Source organism: Camellia sinensis, unplaced genomic scaffold (assembly GCF_055761805.1).
Source record: "Camellia sinensis isolate YWXY unplaced genomic scaffold, ASM5576180v1 Unanchor3, whole genome shotgun sequence".
NCBI lineage: Eukaryota > Viridiplantae > Streptophyta > Magnoliopsida > Ericales > Theaceae > Camellia > Camellia sinensis.
The window spans coordinates 12077140-12101916 of NW_028129178.1; the positions used below are offsets into that span (position 1 = coordinate 12077140).

The 24777-nt window shown below is 34.9% G+C and overlaps 1 protein-coding gene and 1 pseudogene across 10 annotated transcripts; both read right to left on the reverse strand.

Annotated features, from left to right (window-relative positions):
- Nucleotides 1-5259: 5259 nt before the first annotated feature.
- Nucleotides 5260-14951, reverse strand: LOC114292688 (delta-1-pyrroline-5-carboxylate synthase). 10 transcript variants are annotated; one of them, XR_014358604.1, is made up of 12 exons: nucleotides 14681-14949; nucleotides 13842-14293; nucleotides 12772-12875; nucleotides 9429-9497; nucleotides 9208-9351; nucleotides 8832-8886; nucleotides 7913-7960; nucleotides 6957-7040; nucleotides 6657-6821; nucleotides 6302-6379; nucleotides 5691-5912; nucleotides 5260-5451 (listed from the first exon to the last, which is right to left on the reverse strand). XR_014358604.1 is itself a non-coding variant. In XM_082912425.1 (12 exons), exons 5-11 carry the CDS (start codon nucleotides 9246-9248, stop codon nucleotides 5847-5849), a joined length of 537 nt encoding a protein of 178 aa, XP_082768551.1. In that variant the 5' UTR covers nucleotides 9249-9351; nucleotides 9429-9497; nucleotides 12772-12875; nucleotides 13842-14293; nucleotides 14681-14943; the 3' UTR covers nucleotides 5260-5451; nucleotides 5823-5846. The 10 variants fall into 10 exon arrangements, 6 of the variants coding, with proteins under 6 accessions (XP_082768551.1, XP_082768552.1, XP_028092501.2 ...); XM_082912425.1 differs by having other exon boundaries at nucleotides 5823-5912; nucleotides 14681-14943; XR_014358605.1 differs by lacking the exon at nucleotides 13842-14293 and having other exon boundaries at nucleotides 9297-9351; nucleotides 14681-14951.
- On the reverse strand, nucleotides 10560-23620 carry LOC145816091 (uncharacterized; annotated as a pseudogene).
- Nucleotides 23621-24777: the final 1157 nt, after the last annotated feature.

The following is a 24777-nucleotide window of genomic DNA, read 5'->3' on the forward strand; positions in this document are numbered from 1 at the left end:
AAATTCTTCTCAAAACTAGGGGCGTAACTTAGGCGGGCTTAACCCGAGCAACTCGAACCCAGCTTGAATTTTTTTAGGGCTTGGAGAAGATATTTTTAAATCTGGTACGGGCTTGGGCAAAAATTCAGAAGCCTGAATTAAATTTGGATGGGCTTGGACAAAAACGTCAAAAACCCGAGCAACCCGAAACCCGAATTATACATATATAGATATATAAAAATATTAAATATATATATAAATTATTGGTCATTACATGATATTAAAGTAATTTATATTATTAAATCATATTGAATACATATTATATATACAAATAACATAAAATCTTACTTTTTTTATTTTCATTCATAAATTATAAAGATTACTATAACGGCATCTTTCTTACATTATATTAGGGCTGGTTGCGGGTCGATTTTGGCCGGGTGCGTGTCAAAACCGACCCGACCAGCACACGTGCGGGTTGAAAAAAACAAACCCGCAACCGCTTGCGGTGCGGTTGGCGATTTGTGCGTGTGGGTCAGTCGGTTGTGCGGGCGGGTGCAGTTCGGTTTGCAGTTTGGGTTTTTTTTTTTTAATTGGGCTTAGTTATGATATTAATTTGAACAAATTTGACATGTTGGGCTACTTTTTAAGCACTTTTTTTTTTTTTTTATTTATGGAAAAGTTATAAATTAAATTTCATTATAACATAAATGCCCATATAATGATATAATAAATTTTACGTTCTTCCAAAATACAAAAATAATTGATAAAACTAATTACAAACTAAAACAACATTAAAATTCACACTAAAATCAATCTCCATCCATCCATAATCCAAAGCTTACCTAAATTTTACATTCATCCAAAATGCAAAAATAATAATAATAACTAGTTATCTCCATCCATCCATAATCCAAAGTTTACCTAAATTTTACATTCATTCAAAATGTAAAAATAATAATAATAACTAGTTATCACCATCCATCCATAATTCAAAGCTTACCTATTAATCCAAAATGCAAAAATAATAATAATAACTAGTTAGAAACTAAAATAAATTAGTTTTCATCCATCCATCCATACATCCATCCAAAATCTAAAGCTTACCTAAAATTTAGTGCTCCAATAAATTTTACATTTATCCAAAATAAAAAAAATAATAATAAAAATTAGTTACAAACTAAAATAACATTGTCTACAAACTTCATCCAAAATAATTTCAAAAGGTGGTATCCAAGGCTTCACTAAACTCTTTAGGTCTAATGTTCAATGTCCAATCTCATCCAACAATCTGCCAAAAAAAATTTCAATGAGCCAAATGAATAAATATAAATAAATAGATATAAATAAATAAATATTAATCTGATCTCAACTAATTAGAAAAACCTCACACATGAGCCAAATGAACATTAAAGTTCAATTATAGCATCTACATTAGACTTTGGGGTTGAAGATGAACATGGCTCCAAAGTACCTAAAAGCATGAGTCAACAAGAGAAGATAAATAAACTTGCATAGTAAAAATAATAATAGAATTAAAAATGAAGAGATATTCACATATTACCCGAGTCGTATTGCTCAAATTCCTCCACATCATCCATTGCTTTTCGAAGAGAAATTGAAAGGTTGCTTTTAAGCCAATTTTGTGTACATACAAGAGCTTCAACCATGGAAGGGGCAAGTGAACTACGGAATGGATCAAGGATACGTCCCCCGGTACTGAAAGCCAACTCCAAAGCAACGGTAGAAATGGGCATGACCAACACATCCTTTGCTATTTGAGATAACACTCTATACTTTGTTGCATTATTCTTCCAATATTCCAATATCTCAAATGTCTGATTTTTTGCAAAATGTTCAACCTCGCCCAAGTACTTGTCTAATTCCGACTTGCTTCCACCAGTGAAGCGCCCTTCCAAATATGAATTAAATTGGGATTCCATTTGAGAATCCAAATCATCCTCATCAATCACCATTGTCTCCACTTCAGTCACCCTCGAGACACTCTCATTTGATGAATAAATTGTGGCATAATGGTTGTACAAACGAGTTAAACAAGAAATAATTTTGTTCACCATCTCATCCACCTTCCTCTTATCTCCATGAAATATATTTGTAAAACAAAACTCCAAGTATGCTATCTTTTTTGTAGGATCAAGAGCAACAGCAACATACAACAACAAAATAATCTTATTTCCACCCCCCAATATTTGTTGAACTTTTGCTTCATACTCATAGCCATTGTGCACAAAACATCATCATTCTCCAAAATTAATTGATCAATTGTGCTTTCAATTTTAAACATCTCTTTATAAAATGCATTGGAAGTAACAAAAAGGGACCCGGAAAATTTCTTTGTTGCAAGGTAGAATAGTTTTAAAAATCTCACAAACAACCTACATTTTTTCCAATCCTCCTCATTTGGAATCCTCCTAATCCCACCATCAACATCCTTGAAGTAAGTTTCAAAATTGGAGTCTGCATACTTCAAACAGTTAAAAGCCTTCTCAAACTTTTCAGCGGCCTCCAACATTAAATATGTGGAATTCCACCTTGTTGGTACGTCTAGGCATACAAGAGCAGTAGTCACAAGTTTTAGATAGGCCGCACACTTCTTAAAAGCATCTTGTCGATTAGGAGAAGACCTCACATACCTAACCGCAAGTCTAATATTTGCAATAGAATCATCCATTTCCTTCAATCCATCACTCACAACAAGGTTTAGAATATGTGCACAACACCGCATATGCAAAAACTCATGCTCCAAAATGGTCCCCTTCCAATCTTTGGTATTCCTTCTCAAATATTGAATGGTAAGATTGTTGGAACTAGCATTATCAACAGTTACAGTGAAGATACTATCGATGTTCCACTCAAGCAAGCACAATTCAATTTTTCTACCCAAAGTTTCCCCCTTGTGATCTTCAACTTGTTGGAAGTTTATGATTCTTTTTTCTAGTTTCCAATTATCATCAATGAAATGAGCCGTTAGACACATGTAACACAAATTTTGAATAGAAGTGCAAGTGTCCATAGTGAAGCAAATTCTACGACCCTTCATCAACCTCTTCAATTTATCCCTCTCGTTGTTGAATATGTTTGTCACCTCTCTTGCTATGGTATGACGAGATGGGATTGGTGTGAATTTAGGAACGACAACATTACAAAATCTTTTAAACCCAACTCCCTCCACAAATCGAAAAGGTAACTCATTAATAATCACCATCTCGGCAAGAGCCTTTTACAAGCATCAAAACTAAAACTTGTTGCCACAACCTCAGCACCCTCTTCGGCATTTTGTTTTGGTTTAAAACTCAATGTTTGTTGCCCATCTTTATCATTGTTTGGAAATTGTTTGCAATTAGGGGTATGACTTCTCAAATTACTAGTCCCATGAGTCCTAGAATCGGCCATATACTCTTTATAACAATACTTACACACTACTCTACGTTTCCCATCTTCTCCTATAACCTTATCAAAATGGTCCCAAACCGAGGATGGTGCTCTCCCACCACTACTCTCACTCTTTCTTTTGTTCGGGGGTTTAGGAGGCTTAGATTCAGATGGGGAAACATTAGTTTGAGAATTAGATGATTCTGGTGGAACAATAGGGCTTCCGGTAGATTCAAAACTAGCATTGTTATCTTTATCCATTCAAACTGGTAATAAAAAATTAAAAAAGTATGAGATAACAATTAAGTCATGGATGGTATAATAATTGAATCTAAACCATATACAATACCATACCAATACCATTTTGATTAAATTTATGGATAAATAGTCAAATAACATATCTAACTTCATCACTGTTTTTATAGGCTAAAGGGTCAAAAATAATAATATATTGCTCATTCATCACGTCATTCATTCACTCATACACCTTCATTTGTTTGCTTTCTAGCAAAAGCATCAGCTATTTTCAACATGAAAATAATAAATAAGTAAAATAATTTAAAATTAAAAAAAATAAAAATAAAAAAGGCCACAACAGGTCATTCTAAGATTTAAGTCTCATAATAATGCACTAAAAAAGGCAACAAAATCTGTTGGCACCACACAATACATGGTGATTATGAATTTAAAAGTTAAGAGTGATGATATATTTTTAAAAAATAATTATGCAAGATTTTAAAAAGGTGGAAATACACACACACACACACACAAAAAGTGAAATTAATAGCAGAATTTTAAATTATTATATTTTTTATTTTTAAATGTCCAAAATATTTGTAAAAAGTTGTGTTGACTGATAACATTTTTTTTATCACTGGTTTTTTGTTCTCAAATTATATTACTATAACTAACAAATCAAACACAATTTTAATTCATATGTGCTTTCTATCAACAATAAGAAGGGGGAAAAAAAATCATATGCAGATTTAAAGCACCGATCATGTAGATATTTGGGTGGAGGTTCAACATCTAATTTCAAAAAACTCAAATTGGGTCTCTACTCACTTGTTAGCAACTATACTTAAAAATGAAACAAGCAAAACAAAAAAAAAAGTGAACGAATACAAATACTAATAGATCAGCTTGCCAAATCAAACAGAGAGCCATCAATCGATTGAAAAAGAGAGAGAGAGAGAGAACCGTATAGGGCTGTGTTGTTACCGATCGCCGGTTGCTTTGCTGCTGCCGATCGCTGTCGTCTCGTCTCGCCGCCGCTGCTACCGCTGTGCAAATCAGACTTTTTAACCCCAGATTAAAATAGTCAAAAAAACCAAAAAACTAAAAAACCAACCCACTTTCCAAGCGAACCCTTAAAGTTCCTTTCATTTAGGGAAATGAAAAAACACTTGTACGTGTAAAATGCTAGATGGCTTCGTTACAACTTATGACAATGTGCAATGGGAAACACTATAGGGCATATTTTAATTTTCTAAGCCATAATTAAAAAAAAAATGTCATAAGTAAAAATGTCATAACTAAAGAACTCGTGAGTTATAACTAAAATAATGTCACAACTAAAAAAAAAATTTAATCATAACTAAAAAAGAAAATAACATAACTAGAAGTGCAAATTAAAATTTCGCATATGCAATATAATCAGAAATTTGAATAATATCCAAATCTAGTTCTTATTACACACTTGAAATCCAAATGATATCACAATATGTCTTATGCTGTTGAAATTTAAACTACTACAAAATCATAAACAGATCACACTTTTTATGTGTGATGTATGTTATTTAATCACACGTTTTAAATTTTGTCAAAGTGTAATATTTGGGAGAGTAATTAAAAAAGATCATTTTTAATCACACGTTTTGAGTGTCATTAATCATTAAAAGATGATTCCATCACACATTTTGTATGTGTAATAACTATTGAATGTTCAAAAGGTATATACAAAAGAATTAATAAAAAGTTTTTAACTATGATTACATATATTAAAAAATGAAAAAACTTCAAGCACAAAGTTCTTGAATTCTTTGGCCATATTTTGCATCTCTCCAAGCAATTCCTGACCTGAAAAATGAAAATACAAATTAATTCAAAAATGGCTAAAAACATATGAATAAACTTACTATTTGTAGGACAATTAAGTAAAAATTCATATCTAACACATTGCATGTATTAAGTGTCTCATTTATCATACCCAATACATTGTTCTTGCTAACACAAAAAAACTTGCCACTTCACCACCACCAAAACAAACAAAATAAAGAAGTAAGCTAGGATAATTGAATTAAAAACAAGTATATCACCTCCATGACTTCATAGACAGACTAGCATTCATATGTGGAGACGCATGCAAATTCTCAATTTTCAGTCTTTAGTTATGTATTTATTATCAGCTCAACTTCAACCTCGTCCAAAAACTTGCAAGCCCAGTTTACCTGAACTAGTGCCTCGGGACAAGACTAAAAAATAATCAGGAGAACACCCAAGGGAGATGATGTCTTCTCTAAGATGAACCTGTCTGCAATCTGGATAAGAAAGTAGTCCAAAAATATCAGTTCATGAGATCAATGATGATGATGATCAAAGGCCATGAATAGAAAATCAAAAAGTAATAACCTCTTCCAGAAATGAGAAACAAAAAAAAAATGGAAAAAAAGAATATGGTCTGTTGTGTTGATAAAAATTGTAGACGTGCATTCACATTCTTTTCAAAGAAGCTAACCTAGTTTCTTCATTTCCAACTCAAGGGGCAAAAGTCAGAATTTGATTGTGCAACAAAAGATACCTTGAGTAGATAAAGCGAAATATTACTAGTTAAATCCTTTTAAACATATTAATGTTCTTTCTGTACCTTTCCCTTATCAAAATACCCAAAGTCAGAATAAATTAAATCCTCAAAATTCCATTTCAGTACCTTAGTTTTCTTCAAAACCCGACCGATTGGCTCTTCCATGTTTGCCAGCACACGAATTGAGTTTGCGAAACTTGAAATCTACATATCATAAGATTGAATTTAGAAACAATAATACATGAATGCCTGGAGAAAGAAAGAGAGGGGTTTCCCAATGAGAACATTTAACAGAAGGAATGCCACTTCTGTAAGTAAATATAGCTGGGAAATAATCATGAAGTAAAACAAAAATTGGAATCCAATCTAACCAAACTTCCATAAATCAACAGTCTTGCCTAGCTCAATAATATGCCCTGCTATCTAAATCAAAATTAAAAGAAAGAAAGAAAAACTAAACACAAATGGACCAAAGTCTTGCTTTTTCAGGCTTTAGAGTCAGCCGAGCAATCAATGATTGTTCATAGCCAGCCAGATATGCAACAGCAACGTCAGCTTCATTTTCTATGGCGATCAGTCTTTCATTTTCTCCCAGGGCATCAGCTATGCTCAGCAAAATTTTACTCCTGTCTTGTGGAGACATGGCCTGCAGGGCAAAGCATATCACAATACTCACAAAAGTCATGCTTCCAAACAAGAATATAAATCCATACACAAGTTTTTCTGGCAAAGAGAGCTTCAACTCATATATACAAGGATATCAAATCTTCGTGATTTTTACCCGTAGTTGTCTGCAACCCTCCCTTGCTGCAACTGTCATCTCACGTGCACCAACTTCTCCAAGTGGGACCCACTGGTGCGCATCCTGATGAAAGAGAATACCAATACGCTCTTGTTGAAGTACTTTTATGATATTATCAGTAGCATAGCCATTTCAAAAAAATTATTTAAAAAAAACAACATAGTGTGCTTCAGAAAAATAGCAGCAGAAGCCTACACATGTCACAAGGTATAGCAAACACTTCCATTGCCAGAGTGAAGGGGGTTATGGAGATAAATAGAATATTTTTTCCAATCTAAAACATTAGAACTCCAAAAATTTAGCCAAGAATCTCTCCTTATTCTCCATATCAATCTCACTTTCCAAATAATTTCCTCCCTGACCAAACTGACAAAGTATTTACTTTGCAATGAGGGTAATGATTAGTGAGACCAACAGAGTGATGAACTTACGCTAAAAATCGATGACGGGTCAAGGGGTCAGGGTAAAACATAAAATCAAGATCCAGAATCCAGATCCTTAAATGTGGCTCTCTCATGGTCTTCTGCTCTGCTTTGTGATGAACCTTTGAGATCATAGCACCTATGTATGTATAGATCCAATCCAACTATAATACATTTTCCATGACAATAAAGAAAACCAGTAGCCATATCAAGTGGTTAATTGAAGCTAGCTAAACAAAATTATATACCTTCTTAGTAAAAACACAGCCTCGTTTGGGAATAGGCTATTTTAGTAACTTTTTGACTTTTTGGCTAAAATATGAGATAAAAAAAACTAGTATGTTTGGGGGTGATTTTTTAACTTTTTACGAAAAGATGTGCAAAAAGTAGAGAAAAAAGAGAATCTTTGACTTTTTGGTATAGGTTATAGGCTTTTTAACGTTTTTAGTAACTTCAGACCTCCAATCAGTCTCACAAAACCATGAACTTTGTATTTAAAATTAAACTGCTCACCTTCACAAAATTGCAAGTCCTGTCCAATCCTGTATTGCAGTTCAGTACCTGCAGAATATCACTAGCACTTAAGTGTCATGCTAAGAATTCCAGTGGTTATCACAATAGCGGGAGAGATTGATGCGGATGTGGCCCATAGGATTAAGACGAGATGGTGTAAGTGGAGAAGTGCGTCTAGGATACTGTGCAATAAACGAATATCCACTAGACTAAAAGGTAAGTTCTATAGAACGGCTATTAAACCAACGATGTTGTATGAGATAGAGTGTTGGGCAATCAAGAAACAACATGTAGATAAGATGAGTGTGGCTAAGATGATGATGTTAAGGTGGATGTGTGGCAAGACTAGACAAGACAGAATTAGGAATGAGTGTATTCGGGAATGGGTAGGAGTAGTACCGATAGAAGATAAGTTGAGAGCGAATCGATTGAGATAGTTTGGTCATGTTCAACAGAGACCAACGGAGGCAGTAGTGAAGAGATGCGATACTGTAACGGTAGATGAGAGTGTTAGGAGACGGGATAGGCCTAGATTAACGTTGGCTAGCGTTGTAAATAGATATATGGATCTACTTAATTTCAGTAACAAAATGACCTTGGATAAGGCCACGTGAAAAAGAAGGAATCATGTAGCCGACCCCATTTGATGGGACTTAAGGCTTGGTTTGGTTTGGTTTGATTACATGAAATAATTTAACAAACATAAATGGAATGCTATCACTGTCTTTGATTATGAAGTCAAGTTCAAATATGAATATGATTTCAACATATTAAATAAAAGGATCAACAAGGGAAAAGCATCAACTAACTGCGTTAGTTTAGAAGAAATCAATTCAAAAAATTCTTAAATAGTGGTTCTTATTGAAAAACCTTGTTACTATACGTAATTATCATCACATGGTAAGACAAAAAAATGTACCTGTCCTCTTGCTATCTGACATTCATTGTTGTTCAGACCTGTAACGGATGTCATGCTGCCAGACATCAGCAAACAAACAGATTCTCAGAGCCAGCTATTGAAAACAGCAAAATAAATGAACTAATACAACTATTCAGTACCACTCTGAAAAAGGACTAAAATCAGCATAAGATATAAATACTAATATCGGCATTGCCACCTAGGGATGTTGTTATTATAGTCATGAAACAATTTATGACTACATTAATATCCATATTTGTCATAATTGTTTAGCGTCCTTGCATGCACTCGTTATTTGTCTAAAATTCAGACACAGATTCAAGAAAATAGATCCTAAAAAACATTAAACTGAGGAACAAAAAAAATCACAATTTACCAGCCTTTAAGAAGTAACGTTTTCAACATCAGAGTCAGCATTTAACTCAACAACAGGAAAAGTGGTACTGTAATCAGCATAATCATTACCCACAGATCCACAACGAAGTTGTACATCTCGGCATTCCTTTATAATGATAGTTACCTACGGTATTAACTTATTAGTAAGAGAAGTGTAGAGTGGTTCAAAACTAAATAGGTTTGTGATGCTCTCCCCATTACCTGTTTATGGAGATCAACAATCTCCTTCTATGCTATAGAGTAGTCTCGTTCACACCTTCTCGAATCAGCCTACGAAGCAAATTGTTAAAATTCACCTACTACACACCTACCACTACCACCTACTACACACTCACCTACTTCACCTACTCCTCACCTACTCCATACCTACTACACACTCACCTATTCTCTTCCCACATCCTCTCTTCTATATATAGGAATTATTGTAATATATCAAGATATCAATCAATAATACAATTCTCTATTTCTCTTTATACATTAAATTTCAACATGGTATCAGAGCAGATTTAGAACCTAGTATTTTCGCTTCCCGGCGGGCGGCAACCTCACCTTAGCCGCCCGCCGGACCTCAACCTAATCCGCTGGAGTTTTCTACACATACCTTAACTCTTCAATCAAGAGGGGGCGATTGGACAGTGATGGCAGCGAAGCTGAAGCTCATCTTGGCAATCTCATAAAAGGCGGCGTTTCGGACGGAGGGGACTTCAGTGGTCAAGTCCTCGTAGGCAACCTGAAAAGCCTCGAACCTCTGACCTGAGAGAGCTTGATGGCATTCAGGTGGAGTTGCAAGCTACCGATCCAACTGAGATGGGTCTTGATGTTTTCAAAAACCGTGCCGCCAGCTTCTTCCTTTGTTGAAGTATTCACCCAACTGAATCTCCATCCACCCATCTCCTCTCGCCTTTGGATATCGACTGTCACTTTGTCTTGATATAGATCAAGCCATAGATAAAGCTGTTTCTTGGACCATGGGGCAGAAGGAGTAGGATCCACCGCTCTTCCCATGATGTCCATGTAATCGGACGGTAGAAATATCTCCCAAACTCCATCCGATTCGGCCGCCGACCTCAACAACGACGCCACCAGAGAAAGCCTGCACGCATCCCCAGGGCTCGTCAGCGACAACACATTCGCTATGCATCCCTCCGGCAACAAATCAATCATAGCTCCTCCTCGTCCGTCATTGCTCACCATCATCATCTCTCTCTTTGCCGGTGCCGGTTCCGGCGGCGGAGCCTCGTTCTTCAACTCTTTCGGCTTCGTCGCACAGTGGCTCAGTGAAACAAGTGGTGTTCCGGCTGAGTCACCAGATGACCATCGACGAGCTCTGAGCTATGGCTTCCTCCTGGGCGTCGAAGGCGGCTCGTCAAGCCGCAATCGTTTCTCGGCTCTCCTCTCCGACTTCATCAGCTCAAGCCGCGACCCTTGTCCAGCGCCGCGGCCTTGCTGGCGCTTGCCACATCTCTGCCGATAGACTCCATCGCTACCGTCTTCTTTGATCTGCCGCCGTCGACAGCCTTCCCTACCGCCATTAGTGGTCGTAGTAGGATCTCTGCCATTAATATACCAAATCTCCTCCGTTGAGATTTGTTATAATCTGCTCTAGCTTTGTTGAGATCCACACACCCAACCTTTATTTTTTTATTATAATTTTATTTTTTATTATCCAGCTTAATTGGTGCCCTTGATGTTCCCCACTCTCACCTTTATTATTTTTATTCATCTTTATCTATTCATCATCCCCATGCTCCAAAAAAAAAAAAAACAAAAAAAAAACAAAACAAAAAATTTACAAATTTGCACAATAGTCCATATTTTTATTCAACTCAGGGATCAACCCCGATCACAATTTTACACAAAAAAAAAAAAAAAAAACAACCACAACAAACCACAACACAACACCAAAAGATTTGTTTTCTGTTCTGCAGACGGCCACCCACCGACCTACTCTGCCGCTGGTCTCTTCTTTTTGCCTCCGTCCTGGGCGGTCCTTGACGGTGCTGCCTCTGTGCTTCCTAATCCGCCGAGCACGTTCACTCCTCCCTGCTCCTCCACTGCAGCATATGGCGGCCCTCCAAATCGAAACATCACGGAGGCCTTCCGCTTCAGCTCCTTATTTTCCGCCTTTAGCACACTTATCTCTGCTCGCGCATCCTTATACATGCGTTGGAGCAGAGCCAGTTGGGCGTTTAACTGCTGCACCTCATTTGTCCTACTCTGCAGCCGGTTCGACAAATTTGTAACCGCAGTCATGGTTTCCACACATGACTTCAATGTATACTGATTGGCCTCCACATCCGATTGCATTGCCATTTTTTGCTCCACCGACCGCATCGGAAAGTTCAACGGAGCAAAACCAGAGGTGTTTGGTTGAGGTTCACGGGCCACCGCACTAGTTATCTCTCCTGTTGACTCGTTGAGGTCGGGAAAGAGAGTGAGCAGACCACGGGAAGATGAGGCCATGTTCTGGGTAGCTGAACGGGAAGAAGAGGCCATTGTTCAGATGTTTCAGAATGCAAATATTCAGATATTTCAGAATGAAAATGTTCAGCGGTTTCAGACTGGTTTGCACAGCCTCCGCCTCAACCTTGGTTTAAATAGCCAGGGCCGATCCGCGCATCGCGCGCCACTTGACGCCAGACGACAAAACGGGCGCGCAAGCCAATGTGGTGACGCGTCTCGCCATCATGTCCGGCACATCTTTTTATGACTTGGGCTCGCCTTTTGATGGCACGCCTTTTTATGGATTGGGCACGCCTTTTGATGGCACGCCTTTTGAAAGATTGGGCACACCTTTTGAGGGTGCGACTTTTTAAGGGTCCGACAAGACTCTCTAAACTGTCCCGACATTGATTCCGGTTAGCTCCTTCATGGGTCCGACAAGACTCTGTAAACTGTCCCGACATTGATTCCGGTTAGTTTCTACAAGGGTCCAGCAAGACTCCGTAAACTGTCACAACATTGTCTGCTACAACGGTCCGACATGACCCCATAAACTGTCTTCTACATCGGTCTGACACCGCCATCCAGTGTCCTCTACACCGTTATGACACCACCATACAGTGTCCTCTACAACGTTATGACACCCCCATACAGTGTCCTCTACAACATTATAACACCACCATCCAGTGTCTTCACCAATGGTCTGACACGACCATACAGTGTCTCCTATCCTCTTTTATTTTTATGTATTTTCTTGTTTTGTTACTCTCTCCAAACTCAAGTTGGTTAGTTCTTATCCCCCTTGAGTTTGCGGGGGGCTGTTAAAATTCACCTACTACACACCTACCACTACCACCTACTACACACTCACCTACTTCACCTACTCTCCACCTACTCCTCACCTACTCCATACCTACTACACACTCACCTATTCTCTTCCCACATCCTCTCTTCTATATATAGGAATTATTGTAATATATCAAGATATCAATCAATAATACAATTCTCTATTTCTCTTTATACATTAAATTTCAACACAAATATATAAGCATCAATGCAAAAATGAAAGAACAAAACCCTTGACCATGATAACATCACAAACCTTCAATTCCTGGATGGTCCTCTCCAAATTAGTCTGTTCGGAAAGAGAATGCTTCAGTTTTTGGTTTATAACAGAGTATGCTTCAACCAATCACTCATGTTCCACTGTGTAAGTGACAGCAATGCAAAGGAAACATCAATATGACACTAAGAAACAAATCAAAAGAACAAAGTTTACTTCACATAACAATTTCTTAAATCATATTGCTTTTAGCTAAATAAGAACAACATTTCTTCTACTTCACCCACTTCTTTCTTATATAAGCAACAAAAATATCATTAAAAAAGAAAAAAAAGAACAATAAAAGGTACAAAGAGTTCAATGGTGGACAAGAAGTCCATCAAACATGAAAAGAAAATTACATGTCACACGCCGGACTCCAATCTTCACTACTCAAAACAACGGAATCACCATAAAGGAGACACCAAAACCAACACAAATGTCAAATAAATTTTTTTATCCCACTAACCCTCCATATCTTCTAATTTATCCTCAATTCTTCCGTTTCTTTCCAACCATAGAACACAACACCACAAAAACTACACATCTTTAAAAAGCAAGAGGCCTTCCTATTACAACCAAATCCCCAAAAGTCAATGACAAGCATGTAAGCACAAGGGGGGATGACCCAATCAACCTCCACCAAATAAAATAATCTCCACCATAAGACCAAAGTCACATGACTATGCAAAAATAGGTCATCAATACTCTCTTCATCCCTTATATGTGAAGATCAACCTGAGACTTTAGTTTTAAAAACCTTCTAATATCGAAGGTACAAACTGATGATTGTTGGATATAGTAATAAAAAATTTGTAGGAGGCCAATTTTGGCAAAGTAACTATAAGTGGAACTGCTGGTAAACATTTGAGTTCCTTTTATTCAGGATAAGTCAGCTGGGATTCAGAACTTGGATCTTCACAGTTTGATTATCTTATTTTTGTCCTGGTCACAATTTGATTGTATTATTGTTGGATGAAACATTGGTTACTGTTTTGAACTTCACTATGCAATCAGTTCCAAAGATAAGGAAAATTTGATTGGTGTCTGGATATGTTATAGGGGTGTGCCTTTAAAATCTTGGATAATCTTCTTATAGAAGCAGGAGTTTCCAGGGGTTTTGCTCCTGTTGCCCATCCAGCTGGATAGTCTATCTCCTCTTGCGCTTCCATTTCTACCTGAAGTCTTCAGGAATTTGAACCATCCTTCCAACTAAGTAAAAAAGTGTCAGGTCAAAGTGTTAGTTGGTCTTAAGATAGGATCATTCAGTCCCATGAACAAGGTTGAAACATCAAACCAAGCTCTGCCCACTACTTGCCGAATGATCAAAGCACAAGTGCAAGATGATTTATAAGATCAGTGGCTTATACAGAAGTATTTTATTAGATTCACTGAATCGCTGTCAACTTCTGCTCTTTGGTCAGTGACATGTCCCAGTCGAATTCGTGCTGCAGAGGCAACAAGTCTAGGTCCTTTGGTAGGCCTTCGCTCATGTTCATGATTGCCAAAAAGCCAGTTGTATCTGGAACAATTGATTGTTAGCTCATTAACCACAAGTAGCACATTACCCACTATCTCTGTAACTGGTTTTTTTTTTTTTTTTTTTTTTTTTTTTTTTTTTTTTTTTTTTAAAAAAAACAAATTAACTCAACCTAGAGGTCCTCTATTTGATTCAAGAAAATCAGACACAAGAATATAAAATTTCTAAATCTTTTGTTTGCTATTTCTTTGATTTTCCCCCAAAATCAAACTAAACTAACCCAAAAAACCAAAGGCATGCTCATTTTAACTGAACCCATAAAATGAAACACCAATTCTCAAAATTTCTATAGTTTGATTGATTTTTCCTGCATGTTCTTGGCACCCAAACCGAAATAACTATCAATATAAAATGAGGAAATCTTCTTACCTTCGTTTTGTGGCAACTTTGACTCGGAAAATCTCAATGAGCATAAGCAACTCAGTCCAATAATCCAAAGCACAGCAGTGTTTCTATGAAGAATAAGAAGAGAAGAAGAAAAGAGAAGAGAAAAATAGTTGTCACCACCGCTCGCCAATCGCTGCCACTGCTGCCGCTAGCCGATCGCCTCCATTGTCGCCGCTCGTCACTCTGCGCCGGTCGAAGAATGGAGACGGTGACATAAAAAATATATAATCACATTTAATCGGGGATCAAACTCAATTAAATTAGGGTGATTTTAGGTATTTTTATAATCGTGTTAAATAATATAAAAATAAGAGTAAATTATAAATACATCATTGAGATTTGATTAAAATATAAATTGTTACTGTGAATTTTAAAATTACATTCCACCTCCTGAGATTTTTAATTTCATAATAAATCGTCCATTTTATTAATAAATCATTAAGTCAATTAATAATTTTTAATGATTTTAAAAATATATTTTAATTAATAATCTGTATTTTAAGCAAATTCCAAGAGGTGTATTTATAATTTACTCTAAAAACAAATAGAACACAAACTTCAATACTGCAAAGCTTTAGTAAAAGCGTAAATTACAAACACACCCTCTGAGGTTTAATTAAATTACAAATTACCCTATGTAGTTTTAGAAATTATATTATGCCCCTAAGGTTTATAATTTCATAATAAATAGATCATTTTATTAATAAATTATCAAGTTAATTAATAGTTTTTAATAATGTTAAAATTTTATTTTAATTAATAATTCAGATAATTTTATTATTATATAAGTGAACAGTTAGAAATTTCACATTTTCAATTAATTTTATTAAATAAAAAATTCTGACAAAAACGTATTGGTAATTTTCAAATCACATGAGACAATTCATATTTTAAGCAAGTCTCAGAGAGTATATTTGTAATTTATCCTTAGCAAAACTACCAATGATGTCTTAATTAGGCCTTGGACTCAACGTTTATAGACAACTCTTGAGCCAAAAGGTGTGGGTCATTATGAGATGAAGAGAGAAAAGCAGAGGGATTTGTTGCTTGCCCCATTTTCGCACGCCACTCATAAATACTTGCAAATTGATCAGCATTATGCAAACAAAGTGTCACGACCCAAACACGGTACCCAGAGGTTCAATGTCGAGACAAGATAATAACTGAAGTCCTAACAAATTAATAGAGTAACAGAGTAAAATAAAAGGGTAACTAAAACTTTATTTAATAATAACAAAACATATACATTGGAACTTCTATTTAATTACATTGCCCGAGCTTAGACTATGACTATGAAGTGCCTTGTGCCTACCCCATGAGATGATCCTAGCACGTCACCTGAAAGTGGTTAACAACTATAAGAACATGGTAGAGTAAGAAATATTATATTAAGAGTACAAGGGTATAAAAGTCACCATGGATAATTATTGAGCTAAACAGAGCTTGATATTAAAATACAGAGTATCTAATACGGAAATCATTTTGAATAACAGACATATAATACATAAATCATATAACCAAAATAATCATAACCACAGTACAGAACAGAACAAAAAAGATATATGGACTCAAGAGGTGGTTCGTACAAACACTTTACTTTACACAACACTTTGCTCCACACCAGAAATCAGAGTATCAGTGGATCTATAACAAACAGAGGATCACAAAGTGACTAATCAGAGGGCCAGTGATTATTTAAATCCCCCAAGACATAAGATCTTTATTTATAACATAATTACTTAAAACACATTTTAATAAACAATTATATCCATGAGTTTCATTTTTAAGCAAATATGATTCATTCAACAAATAATATGCTTTAAAAACCAATATAATTTACAAAACATAATTTATATAAAACAAATTAAAATAACTCAAAAATATAATAAAACTCATCTTAAATTTGATCCCTAATTTTATTCCCAACTCACCCTCAAAAATATATGCCTTTCCTTGTTCTCCTTTCCTTCCTCTAACCGCGCCACCTATTTATAGGTGAGTAGGTGCCCATGCTCAAACACGTGGCTTACCATGCTTATACGTGGCAGACCACATGTGTGTTAGGATCCTCTGGGGTGATCTCCCTAGAGTGATCTCCTAAAGTGAGTGACATAGGCTCGACATGTGTCCCATTAATGAAATCAAACGTTGAGATTAATCCTCACCAAAACGACGTCGTTTTGGTGGGGGAAATTTTAAAAAAAAAATGAGAAAAAAAAAACGAAAAAAGGTGAACAGAATGACAAAGAAGCTTCAGAATATATCATCATCGTCGATTTTTGATCCGTGAGACCAAAATAAATAAAAAAAGAAGATTAAATTGATTCGATAATGAGATTGATTCAGATCTGTATCATCATCATCATCATCATCATCATCATCAAAAGATTGAAGAAAAAATGTGAACAGAATGAAATTGATTCAATAAAAAAGAAGATCAAATCGATTCAATAATAAAATTGATTCAGATATGTATCATCATCATTATCAAAAGATTGAAGAAAAAATGTGAACAAAAAAAAAAAAAAAATCAGATTTATGGAGGAGAACACTTGGGCTATTTATTTGGCTTCTGCGTCATATATATATATATACCCAATCGAAACAAGCCTAAATGCCATAGATCTGATCTCCAAAAACAAAACCCAGCAAAATCCAACAGCAAAGAACCACAATGTTCAATACCCAATAAGAGGCAGAGATTGAAGATGAACTTACAGAAAAAAGAGCTTTGTCGAATCGAAATTTGCAGAGAATTCTTCTATCAAATCAAATCCCTCCAAAACAACTAGAAAATTTGTAGAATTGATCGTAGATTTACGATCGGCGGAGGAGGTCTTTCAGATCTCTCCATCACTACTATTCAACCGTGAGATTTCAAGAGGACATGAAAGAACAAAGCAAAATCAAAGCTTTGGTCCCTTCTCTCTCTCTAACTCTCCCCAGAACAGAGTGAAAGTGAACCCAGATATTGTTGATTTTTTTGTTTTTTGTTTTTTTCAAAATACTCACCAAAACGACGTCGTTTTGGTGAGTATTAAGATCAACCGTCCGATCATCCACTTTAGGAGATCACTCTAGAGGATTACTCTAGAGGATCCTTGCGCACCACATGTTTCCTTTTCATGAATTGCAACTCATTTATTTTCTCTCTCTTTATTTTCTCTTTATTTTTATTTTTTTTTCTTCTTCTTATTATTATAATATAATAAAATATAATATAGATATAGATATATATTCTTTGCTTGATTCAAAGTGATCAAATAACATTATATTATTATTTTGTAAAATACAATAATTTTTAATTTAAAGTACATTTTATTTCCCACAATTATAAAATTAAATATTTTTTTAGGGTGTTACATAGAGTAGTTCATGCTGTTCAAAAATTTTCAAAATCTCGTTAGTTTCGTCGAGAAGTTGAGCTGTGAGTCGAACACTCGTCTCCCTCTATTCAATGGCACTGGAAAAGCACTTCATGGTTGTAACACCAGGTAAGTTGGTAAGGCAAGTGTCACGACCTGACCCCAGGGGCTTAGGGCTGGAATCGCAACTTACTAAATAATTTCTAATCGTAACAAATTAAATGGCGCAGACGGAGGCAAAATGAAAGTAAGAAAATAATTAAATAGAAAATTAACTTCATTCAACTATTTTGATAAAAGAAAGTACATCTATAGGGCTTTTATTATTTTTTTATTCAATGACCGACCCTCAGTAAAAAAAAAAAAAAAAACAAAAGGAAGAAAATGAAAGAAAAACAAAATCACGGATCAACATCAAATTCTTATACGGGTTCCACTACATGAAGTTACGGGTCTTCCTTACATCTCATCACTTGAAAGGGTAACAACTATAAGTACACAGCATAGTGAGAAATATTATGCCAAAAGTATAAGAAACACAAAATAACCATGGATAGTTAGTTAGAATAACTTAATTTGAATAAGCAAATTATTTAAAGTTGCAGAAACTAAAATACTGAAATTATGTAAATAAATAACCATAACTACGATATAGAACGGAACAGAACAGAGGTTACTGAAGTGACAGTCAGAACAGAGGTCAATGGATCCATGACAAATAGAGGGTCACAAAGTGACCAAACAGAGGCCAATGGTTATTTAAGTCTCCCAAGGCATGAGACTCCCGTGGTGGTATTTACAAAACATAATTGTTTATAAAATCATTATCAAATAATTTCTAAAATTTAAACAAACATATTCATGGGTTTCAATTTAAGCAAATAGAGTTCAGAAAATAATTAACGTAATCGAAATATTAATATAATTTATAAAATACAAATTACGTAAATTAAATTATGCTAACTCAAAACATACGTAAAATATTTTATGGTGACTCAAGGTATAATATAACTCACCCCAAGATTATTTTCTCATATTTTCTTTCTATTTTTCCCATCTTTTCGAGACTCATCTCTTTGCAGTACCTCCCCTGATTTTCTTTCTTTTGGTACCATCAGTTTTCCTGCCTCAGCTTGCCTTATATACACAAGGCCCCCGTGATGACTCACCATCTGGTGAGTATCTTCATAATGATGAGTAGATCCAATAGATCCAAATGTATATATTTTGTACAGGTGGCTTAACCCACAAATGCCACCTTCCATCCTAATTAACTCACAAATTTGCTATCTTGATTGGATAACTATCTTATTATTATTATTATTATTATTATTATTATTATTATTATTATTATTATTATTATTATTACTTTTATATTTATTTACTTAACTTTTGGTGTCATTTTATTTGGTCCAATTCTTCAAATAATTATAAACTATTTATTTATTTAGTTATTTAATTTTTTTAATAATATATTATCACATACAACCATAACTATATATAGCTATAAATATTATGTGGTATTTAATTAAACATTCAGGATGTCACAACAAGCGCCCAGTATACTTGCAATTGCATAACACCAAGTAGGTAAGTTGATAACACAAGTACCAAGTTAAGTTGTGATAAGCGTTTGACGAAGCGTAGGTCACGAGTTGAAATCCCATATAAACTACTTGATTCTATTGAGGCCACCCTCAGAGTTTGTGCCCCAGTAATTGCCAAGTATGCATGGGTCCGGTGACTATAAAAGTACAAGGAAAAGCCTCAAATACCCTTGTTAAAAAAAAAAAAAAAGAAAGAGAAGAAAAAGAAGAAACATGCCTATGATCACGCCAAATAATTTCACGAACAATTTGTCATGATTTATCCGGTGATTGTTACCTTCATCATCCAGCAATAGAGATTTGCAAATTTTGTACATGGAATTAATTGCTATAACATTAATGGGCCAATTGGTAGGGTTCTTATCGGGGCTTCCATTGATATCTGCATTGCATTTTATAACAATTTTCTGAGCACAATCAATGAGTTTTTGAAAAATCTCTCTGCAAGATGTTTCTTTGGAAGCTATTTTGGTGAGTCCTTCACCAAGCCACTTGCCATCAAATTTGACTTCTAACCGCACTTCATCAGCAGCATCTCTACCGTTTGTGTGATTCTTTTTGGTATCCATGGTTTTGTCTACATGTCTGACGTATGAGAGGCCTTTGCTCACATGCGCACAAGCCTATCAGCCATGTTCTTATTGATTTTGGAAATTTCAATGGCGATGCAAGTTAGACTCACCACTGGCAAAGCCTAGCAATTAGGAGGTTCTTGAGAATCTAATGATGGAACTTTGTCACTGTGAAAGTCTAATATGCATTTGAAGCCGCCTGTAGATTTTCGTTGAAGAAGCTCGGTTAAATTTCTGGGCTGCTGTTTGTTGGCCTTGACAATGAAATGATCTGCTGCTTTACTAATGTTCTTCAAGGTACTTTGAGTAAGTTCCTTTTAACCTTCAAGAATCAAAAATTATAATTGCCAATATCTGACTTCATAGGGGATGTTGAGTTATGTACAAGCTCTTTAAACAACTTATAGCAACAGCGGTAACATGACATGAGCAGGAAAATGAAAAAAAGGGAAATGACAAGAGTTATTTTGCTTGTTACCACAATCATAACCTGAACCATTATACAAAAGTTCAAAACTAGATTTTTGTTGTGCTGGACAAGTTTTTTAAATTTCGAACCGCGGATTTGAAGAACTATGGAGCTCTTCTTCCATTCTTCCAACCTCTGAATCCAAGAACTCTTTGGTTTGAGCTCAGTTTTGAAGCCTTTGGTACTTTTCTCGGAGCATTTGAATTTTATGGCAGCGAGCCATCTACACTGGACCAATAATCCCCACGCCCGCTGTAGCAGTCTAAATTACAAAAATTAAAGTTGTTGACCCCCATAATCTGATTCCCAAATTGTAACAATGTCTCGCACTCGAAACTCCACTTTTGATAAAATTAGAGCAGTCATAAGACAGATCACCCCTGAAGCAGAGCAGGTCACAGAACGTAACTCGGGAATCACAATTTTTCTCATCATCCAATACTTGTTGACATTTTCTTTTAGTTTTTCAACTGCAATTTTCTCTCCAATGCGTTCTCTTAATGTTTTTTTTGTGTATTTCACTATATTCCAATTCTAGATATTTTTTAGTGGTAGCAATAGCAACCATTGAGAAAGTTGATATTACAAACAACATAAGCATGAAAAAATTAACAAGAGCATATTGTACTAGTATTTCTTTGGAAATTATAAAAGTTCCTAATTGGACGCAGACATACACAATCACGGTGATTATAAGAATCCTCAAGGCTGTGATGTTGGTCAACATATCTTTGTCATTCATAGGGCATAAAGATGAAATAAAATTACCTATTACAACGCACATCATGTCCGTGCTACTAAGTTTTGCAAGTTGATTGCTTCCTTCGTACATTTTGCTACTAAAATCCAGTGGCACCTTCATTGCTACTCTTAACAATGATTGATTATTTATTTATTTATTATTTTTTATTTTTATAATGTTTCCCAATCAAATATATATATGTATATATATATATATATATATATGTGTAGGAAACTTTGTATGCTTATCTTCATTAACATCCCCAAAATTATATATAGGAAAGATGAAAAAAAACTTTGTATGCTCATGTACAACTTCCCACGTCTCTCTCTCTCTCTCTCTCTCTATATATATATATATATATATTGTTTCCCAATCAAAGATATATATACATGTATATATGTATGTTTATAACATATATATATATATATATAGGGAACTCTGTATGCTCATCATCATTAACATCCCCGAAATTATATATAGGGAAGATTGAAAAAAAAAAAACTTTGCATGCTCGTCTTCATCATCTTCTTCTTCTTCTTCTTCTCTCTCTCTCTCTCTCTCTCTCTCTCTCTCTATATATATATATATATATAATGTTTCCCAATCAAAGATATATATATATATAGGGAACTTTGTATGCTCATCTTCATTAAAATCCCCAAAATAATATGTAGGGAAGATTGAAAAACAAAAACTTTGTCTGCTCATCTTCATCTTCATCTTCATCTTCATCTTCTTCTTCTTCTTCTTCTTCTTTCTCTCTCTTTCTCTCTCTCTCTCTCTCTCTCTCTTTTATAATGTTTCCCAATCAAAGATATATATATATATATATATATGTATGTATGTATGTATATAACAAAAATATATATAGGAAACTTTGTATGCTCACCTTCATTAACATCCCCAAAATTATATATAGGGAAGATCTTTATGCATTTTTGTAGTAGTGAAATAATATAAAACAAATAGAACACAGACTTCAATACTGGAAAGCTTTAGTAAAACTAGCCAATGATGTCTTAATTAGGCCTTAGACTCAACGTCTATAGCGAACTCACTTGAGCCAGAAGGAGTGGAGTCATTATGAGATGAAGAGAGAGAAGCGGAGGGATTCGCTTGTCCCATTTTCGCATGCCACTCATCAATACTTGCAAATTGATTAGCATTATGCAGACAGAGTGTCACGACCCAAACCTAGTACCCGGAGGTTCGGCGCCGCGACAAGATAATAACTGAAGTCCTAACAAATTAATAGAGCAGCGAAGTAAAATAAAAGAGTTAATTTGCTTGTTACGACAATCATAACTTGAACCGTTATACAGAAGTTCAAAACTAGATTTTTGGTGCGCTGGACAAGTTTTCTCAATTTTAGACCATGGATTTGAAGAACTATGGAGCTCTTCTTCCAACGTCTTAATCCAAGAACTCTCTGGTTTGAGCTCAGTTTTGAAGCCTTTGGTACTTTCCTTGGAACATTTGAATTTTTTGGCAGTGAGCCATCTACATACCGGACCAATAATCCCCACGCCCACTATAGCAGTTTGAATTACAAAAATTAAAGTTGTTGACCCCGTAGAATCTGATCCGAGATTGTAACAATATCCTGTACTCGAAACTCCACTCGTGCTAAAATTAGAGCAGTTATAAGACAAATCACCCCTGAAGCAAAGCAAGTCACAGAACATGCCATCACAAACTTGGGGCTCCCAGTTTCTGCCATCATCCAATACTTGTTGACATTTTCTTTCAGTTTTTTCAACTGCAATTTTCTCTCCAATGTGTTCTCTTAATGCTTTTTTTTTTTTTTTTTTTGTGTGTGTGTGGTGTATTTCACTATACTCCAATTCTAGATATTTTTTTTAGTGGTAGCAACAGTAACCACCGACAAAGTTCATATTAAACATGAAAAAATTAACAAAAACATGTTGTACTAGTATTTCTTTGGAAATTATAGAAGTGCCTAATTGACGTAGACATTCACAATCACGGTGATTATAAGAATACCCAAGGCTGTTTTGTTGGTCAAGATATCTTTGTCATTCATAGGGCGTAAAGATGGCATAAAATTACCTATTACAATACACACCATGACCGTGTTGCTAAGTTTTTCAAGTTGATCGCTTCCACCGTACATTTTGCTACTAAAATCCCGTGGCATCTTCATTGCTACACTTAACAATATATATTTTTTTCTAACATGATTTTTTTTATTATTATAATGTTTCCCAATCAAATATATATAGGGAACTTTGTGTGCTTTTCTTCATTAACATCCCCAAAATTATATATAGGAAAGATTGAAAAAAAAACTTTGTATTCTCATCTACATCTTCTTCTTCTTTTCTCTCTATCTCTCTCTCTATATATATTGTTTCCCAATCAAAGCTATATATATATATGTATATATGTATGTATATAACATATATATATAGGGAACTTTGTATGCTCATCATGATTAACATCCTCAAAATTATATATAGGGAAGACTGAAAAAAACTTTGTATGCTCATCTTCATCGTCTTCTCCTCTCTCTCTCTCTCTCTCTCTCTCTCTCTCTCTCTCTTATGATGTTTCCCAATCAAAGATATATATATATATATATATACATAATGCAGAAACTGAAAGCAAATAACATGATTTTTATTTATATATGTATATACATAATGCAGAAACTAAAATCAAATAACACGATTTTTATTTTTATTTTTATAATGTTTCCCAATCAAAAATATATATATATATATATATATAGATATATATAGGGAACTTTGTATGCTCATCTTCATTAACATCTCCAAAATTATATATAGGGAAGATTGAAAAAAAAAACTTTGTATGCTCATCTTCATCTTCATCTTCTTCTTCTTCTTCTTCTCATTCTCTCTCTCTCTCTCTCTCTCTCTCATAATGTTTCCCAATCAAATATATATATATATATTGTATGCTCATCTCTATAAACATCCCCAAAATTATATATAGGGAAGATTGAAAAGAAAAACTTTGTATGCTCATCTTCTTCTTCTGTTCTCTCTCTCTCTCTCTCTCTCTCGCTTTCTCTATAATGTTTCCTAATCAAAGATATATATATATATATATATGTATGTATGTATATAACATATATATATATATATATATAGGGAACTTTGTATGCTCGTTTTCATTGACATCCCCAAAATTATATATAGGGAAGAATTTTAAGCATTTTTGTAGTAGTGAAATAATATAAAAACAAATAGAACACAGACTTCAATACTGCAAAGTTTTAGTAAAACTAGGCAATGCTGTCTTAATTAGGCCTTGGACTCAACGTGTATAGCCAAC